At 42.2% G+C, this 6,491-nt stretch overlaps 1 protein-coding gene across 2 annotated transcripts; it reads right to left on the minus strand.

Moving 5' to 3' along the window:
• Window positions 1–48: 48 nt before the first annotated feature.
• tspan37 (tetraspanin 37) lies at window positions 49–5,542 on the minus strand. 2 transcript variants are annotated; one of them, XM_080012662.1, is made up of 7 exons: window positions 5,316–5,542; window positions 3,741–3,932; window positions 3,003–3,077; window positions 2,799–2,897; window positions 1,518–1,670; window positions 689–772; window positions 49–250 (listed from the first exon to the last, which is right to left on the minus strand). In XM_080012662.1, exons 1-7 carry the CDS (start codon window positions 5,373–5,375, stop codon window positions 173–175), a joined length of 741 nt encoding a protein of 246 aa, XP_079868788.1. In that variant the 5' UTR covers window positions 5,376–5,542; the 3' UTR covers window positions 49–172. The 2 variants fall into 2 exon arrangements, with proteins under 2 accessions (XP_079868788.1, XP_079868789.1); XM_080012663.1 differs by lacking the exon at window positions 3,003–3,077.
• Window positions 5,543–6,491: the final 949 nt, after the last annotated feature.

The following is a 6,491-nucleotide window of genomic DNA, read 5'->3' on the forward strand; positions in this document are numbered from 1 at the left end:
ATCTGTTACCTGTATCATTTTTATGTTACAGTATATTCCATACTCCTAATACATATACTCTGTTAGGCGGGAGTGGGGCTCAGATATTACAATTTACATTTTGTACACACTGAAAAGGGACTCGTCAGCCTCACTGGTGGGGTTTGGCCTCCCGGTCTTTATCACGGCCTCTCTAGTCTCTGTCCAGGATGTGATACTCTCGTAACGGCTGCTCTTTCATCATCAAGGCCATGGTCACAAATCCAACAATCTGCATGAGGAGAGAAGAAAAGATAATAAGTTCAGTTTCAACAGTAACCGTTGCTATTGTTATGTCCCCAGTTCATTATGATCAACGGTTCATTTCAACAGTACCCAGGTAAACAAGTATCAGATTCGATTTTAGATTAGATTTAACTTTATTGTCATTGCACAGTACAAGGACTGAGACAACGAAATGCACATAGCATCGAACCAGAGCATCGCATCAAAAGAAGCAGGAAAGGGCAGCGTATGTCACGTATGCCGTATTGTGGTGCGAGACATATTAGATTGTGGGCGGCACGTTGAACTTCAGGGACGAGCACTGCTTATTTACAGCGCTCTTTACCATATAAATAGATGTTCCCAACATTATGAAAAACAGTACATTATTTTAAATCTGTTATTTTGTGTATGTGATCCCACAGCACAGTCAGCGTTTCCCCACCTCCACCAGCACTACAGGCAGTGATGACCATATGATCAGACTGAGTACAAACTGGATGGCTTCCTTCAGCTTCACCTGACAGCCCTGAGAGAGAGAGAGAGAGAGAGAGAATGAAATGTTGTGAAAGAATCAGGGTAGTAGCAAGAATTCATATTTATAATGTATTTAAACCCATAACAATAATTTATCATGTGCATAGTATCACATTTTGCATATTTGTGTGTATTTTATTACAATTTTATTTATATTTTTTAATTATATTTTATTATTATATTATTTTTTTTTTATTCAAAATATTTTCAGACTGTTGAGCTTTTTTATGCTAATGCTCTGCATTGAACGCCATTTCAGCAAACAACAATTTTTCTAGTGAGTGAGAGAGAGTGACTGAGAAAGTCTCCCCGTTGCGCACAGGGCTTTTTTGTTATTTGTTTTATTCAATGTACATCTACAATAAAAACATTTTTTTCTTCTGTTTTGTTTGGAGAAACTGTTTTTGTGCGCCAGAAGCAATTACAGGAGTCAGGAAATAGAGGACCCTTTTTCAGAAAAATATATTTAATATAAGAAAATGGAAAATACTAGAGATGGGTAAAATACGGGAGAATCCCGGGTAAAACGGGAGGGTTGACAGGTATTGTAACAGTGATTTTTTTAAGAGTTTTCATTGGATGGGCAGATGATTCCTCTGGGTGGGCAATGCTCACATCAGCCCATCTGTTGACACGCCCCTGATTTGGAGTATGTGTGTGTGTGTGTGTGTGTGTATGTGTGTGTATGTGTGTGTGTGTGTGTGTGTGTGTGTGTGTGTGTGTATCTCCATATTTACGTCTGCGTATAGTTCCGAGGGCTGCTCCAGTGTCCCGTTGCAGGAGAGGAAGGTGGACTTGCAGCAGCTCTGAGGAACTCGGATTTCCCTGCTGCGGTTAAACCAGGGCGTGGCCAGCCAATCCCTGTAGCTCTGGACGCCACAGCACTGCAGCTGAGATGGAACGGAGCACAAAATACTGAAATAACGTATTGAAAACTACAACAAACAATAATCTGTTGGCTGGGCATTTGATCTGTTTGTCCTATGATCTTCTCTGACAGAGTTCCAATCTGTGGTTCATTTCTTTAGGTCTTTTGTTATTAATACTCGAAAACACTTATACTTTATAATTACATATATATATATTATTTATTTACTTATTAAAAATATTAATAAATACCTTTTAAGACATTTCGCTGCAGCTGTCCTACATTTGTTTTGGAAATGTCCTCGTTTATAGTGCAGTAATGATATTATAGGTGATACTGATTAAACCTTTAATTTCTCAGGTTTATTTTCCATTATCCTGTCTTTTTTTTTTATTGTGTATCGTTAACCGTGTGTGTTTTTTGTGTATTTCACTTTTTTAATCTATCCTTCTATCTATCCATCTATCTATCTATCTATCTATCTATCTATCTATCTATCTATCTATCTATCTATCTATCTGTCTGTCTGTCTGTCTGTCTGTCTGTCTGTCTGTCTGTCTATCTATCTATCGATGCCACATTTTATACTGAAACCCATTAAAAAACCGTAATCCACTGGACTGCCTGGATGCCTTTTGGGATTAGTACGTGGTCACATTTGAAGCAGTGATCATCTTCGTGGTAGGGCAGAAGCTTTTGCTGTCTTTCACTGATGTTTTGGCTTTTTTTTCCCCAGTCAAAATCCCAATCAGAGCATTGAATAATAGTACATCTAGACATAAAGTGCTCTAAGTAGCTGGAGAGAGGACAGTGAGTGCTTTTGAAACAAGTGGTTTTCTAGGGGTGTGTTTGGAGTGTGTTTGTGTGTGTGTGTGTGTGTGTGTGTGGCGGGGGGTGGGGTGTTTAGGATGTCACATGCATTCTTCACAACCGCTGAATGTGTTTAGGATGATTGGACCCGTTCGCATCTGTATTTATAGCTGTATACTTGTAATCAGATCACCCATGCATTTTAACACGACTCTGAAAAGGACATTACACACTATAAGTGAACATGCACGCACGCACGCACGCACGCACGCACGCATGCACACGCACACACACACACACACACACACACACACACACACACACACACACACACACACACCTCTTGTTGCGTAGCATCCACAGATCTAGAGCGTGGGTCTTGGCTGCTACCTGTGTAATTTTGAAACACGGCGCTGATAGCGGATAGCTCTGAATCAACCTAAAACAAGAAGGGTTAAAGTTAAATACAGTCGTGGAGAGCCTGCCGAATGTCTCAGGAAATTCGGAAAGCGTATTAAGTAGATTCAAGATGTTATTGACAAACCTTTCCAGAGTTGTAATATGCTAGAACTGAAGCGGTTCCTTCGAGACAAAGCACCACAACCAACAGATAAACAAACTGTAGAAAGGGGGGGGGGATACACATCCTTAGAATGGCATAGGAATGTTATGTTCATTGTGAATCTTGGGGCGTACCGTGAGAGAAAAATGCAGATGATCAATTCTTTGAATGAAGTTTCACATGTTCCGTATCGGACAATAGCCTTTTTTTTTTTAATGTTACGTAGCCTTTAAAACCCACTGCCTTGGGGTTTTTAATGAGTCTCCCAGCCGCTCGTATGAAGAGACACTATTCTTTCCAATAATGCCTACTGTATTGTAAAGACCAGATCACACATCATCTTCACTTCAGCTTGTGTGGAGATAAGGATAACCCCGGGGGGCTTGACAGAGCCTTGTGGGTTGCTTTATGGCATAATAAGATTGTATCTGTGACCAGAGTTTGACTCTTGAGTCACTGTAAGAGGGTAACACCTTGGGGGATATGATTGAGGGGCCATAATCTTGTAAATGACACCTTTCATCGGGATAAAACCCTCTTCGTCCGAAGCAGGTGCAGACTGATCAGATCACTCTTTTGAAGCATGGCTGTATCCTTGTCTTTTTATTGCAGTATAAATATCTTTAATACTCCCAGTTTGTCTTCCTATCGCGGGCTGGTTGTCCTCACCGAACACGCAGTGAGAATTCTCCCACAGTACGCACACCGATGGTCCCTTACCAGACCCTGCAGAAAGGCGGAGGTTTTTCTGGACGCCAAGCAGCCAATCGCTCCGCTGACCAGTAGGACCGCAGCGCTGGAGAGAGCAAGGATTGCTGGGATGATGATGTACGAATGAGAGAAGAACAAGCTTCTCTGGCTGTAGTTCAACAGAAGGTAAAATCCGCTCAGGCCGACAACCAACGCCACAGCCTGAAACGTGCAGAAGAATATACAGATATGTGTATGGTGTGAAAAGGCAACCTGGCATGAAGCGATGGACACCCTGTTTGTGAGCTTACACTGTACAGTTCAAAATGTAGATGTCCATTTGATATGCTTTCAGGGTGTTTCGACCTGCTTTGTCTTTCAGTTTGATGTGTGCTTTTCAGACTTCAGCAATAATGAGAAAGTGGGGAGCAGAAAAAAAAAGACATGTTCATCCTCCACACAGAGGTGACAGACTAGGGGTAAAAAGAGTGGCAGTATGAACGGTGTACTTTGCCAAACATAAGATTATTAATAGTTGTTTTTTGATCTAATGTAAGATTTATGTAATTATGGCTATTTGAGGCTAAAACACATCTTGTGGTAAAGGTGTAGTGGTTGTGAGATTAGTGTTTTCCAGAGATATGATGCACGGCCTAATTGAACCATCTCTAATCGGACTCATTGTTTTGTGTAGGCCACCAGGTCCCTGTGACATAAAAGAGCCCCTATCCCACACCCACTGAAACGTACTTATTGCCCAGTCGTTCTCATTGTGGGGTCTGGGGACCCCCCAGGGGTCCTTCATGAGGTTCCAAGGGACCCCCAGCAAAAGTATCAATAGTTAAACTTCACCATTATTATACCATTGTAGTAAATAATACAAAATAACTATAGTATAGCCAGGTGTGGAAGTTTGGACTATAATCAGATCTATTAATTAAATGACATTTATGTTCATAGCCATTTTGATATTGTTTTGTATTTTCTATCTTAACAGCCTAAAATCACAAGTGTAGTGAGTAGTCATGGGGAAGTTGACGCTCCCTGACGCTCTTTGGACTTTTGTTCTTCTGTTTAGTTCCGTGACTTAAGTTTCCTTTGTCGGGAAGCTCTCGGACTGTGATTTTCATAGAGCATTGAATTGATTTAATTATGAAACGCGCGAACACAAAAACAGAGAGGATGGGATAGGCGCAAGGAGCACACGGACATGCACGCACACACACACACGCACACACGCACACACACCAACACACACACACACACACACACACACACACACACACACACACACACACACACACACACACACACACACACACACACACACACGCACTTCCTCTCACAGTCATGGGGTAATATGCACAGTAATACCCAACATAAAGACATCACATGCGTCTTTTGTATAAAAAAAAATATTTGTTTTGGTACCCAAGTACCTTGAAGAAAACACAATGTCCAACACATGAACGAAATGCTTTTTGAAAATAAAATTGAACCTTAAAAAAACAAAAAAAACAAAAACAAACAACAACACTATTCACTATTTTTTGTTTAAATGCATTACACTTAGGTAACGGTGAACCGTGAAACTACAAGTCTTACCCACAAAAATTGACATGCAATCCGGAGAATGATTTTTAAGGTTCTTCTGGCGACAATCATTTTTTATAAAAAGCGGAAATCCCTCGGAAAAAGGGGCAGCCTCGAGGGAAACAAAAGTGGACACCGATTCTAATCGAAACCGGTGGAAAGACTGCACACACACACACACACACACACAACAAAAAACACGAGCAAACAGAAGCAGTTATAATGTGGGGAAGTCCGCACCGCAGAGGCACGGCCGCGAGAACAAGGAAACGCCCGCTGCTAAAGCCAAAGTTAGTTTGGTTCATCGTGGATGTTTTCTTTATTTATCACAAAGTCCACCCCCGCCAGGCTGTGGCGGTGTAAAAGAGGGGTTGGGTGTGTGGATGCTGCATCGCTGTTGGAAAAGGGGACGGCGCACCGACGGCGCACGGACGGCGCACGGACGCCATTCCAACAGACTGGTTTTTATTTATTTATTTATTTTCTTTAAAAAAATTTTTTACTCGTTCCGTCAACCGCAATAGTCTCGCGAGAGCGGGACCTTCCGCCGTGGGGCCGCGAGGTCTGGCGACGGTCCAATCGGAGGCTGCCGTTGTTCCGAGGGGGCGGGCAGAGCGCGCCGCACGTCGGAGCAACAACAACAACAACAACAACAACAATGGCGGCTCCCGAGGACCGTCTGTGGCGATGCGGCCGCGGCACCGGTTTGGCCAGAAAGTGGGTGGTATAACGGCAACAAAACGCCAACAAAGGTGCGCACTGTTGGGTTTTGTCAGAGGAAAATATGTTGTTTATAGACTGTCGGTACCTTGAGTTCAGTCCAGAGTGAAATAAATTGACGTAGTAGTGTAACTAGTTCTCATCCGTTTTGTAACCACACGGTTTTAATGCATTAGCTCAAATTACTTTTCCCCCACATTGAACATTACGGCGGCACCGGGTAGGCGACAGTGGACACATTTGTATCTTCCAAATTAAAGGAGCACAGTGTGACGTTGTGAAAACGTCACCTGCTGGCGGATGACGTCAACAGAGTCCTGCGTCAGGGCCAGGATAAACGTCCCGTAGCGCGCACTATTTATCGTTGTTCATTTGAAATATAATTTGTTTTATCATGAATTGCAGTCTATGAATGAAGTTTGTGGTACAAATAAATATTATCATGAATGTTATTTACTGTTATTAAAC

This window comes from Zeus faber (genome assembly GCF_960531495.2).
Source record: "Zeus faber genome assembly, chromosome: 13".
Taxonomy (NCBI): domain Eukaryota; kingdom Metazoa; phylum Chordata; class Actinopteri; order Zeiformes; family Zeidae; genus Zeus; species Zeus faber.

Bases quoted from the DNA above. Each gene is read 5' to 3' on its own strand.
- tspan37 (XM_080012662.1), bottom strand. From the start codon at position 5,375: ATGATTGTCGCCAGAAGAACCTTAAAAATCATTCTCCGGATTGCATGT. The intron at 3,078-3,740 runs GTAAGGGACCAT...CCCTTTCTACAG, and splicing joins CCGCCTTTCTGCAGGGTCTG to TTTGTTTATCTGTTGGTTGT. The intron at 773-1,517 runs GTAAATATGGAG...TCTCTCTCTCAG, and splicing joins CCTCGGAACTATACGCAGAC to GGCTGTCAGGTGAAGCTGAA.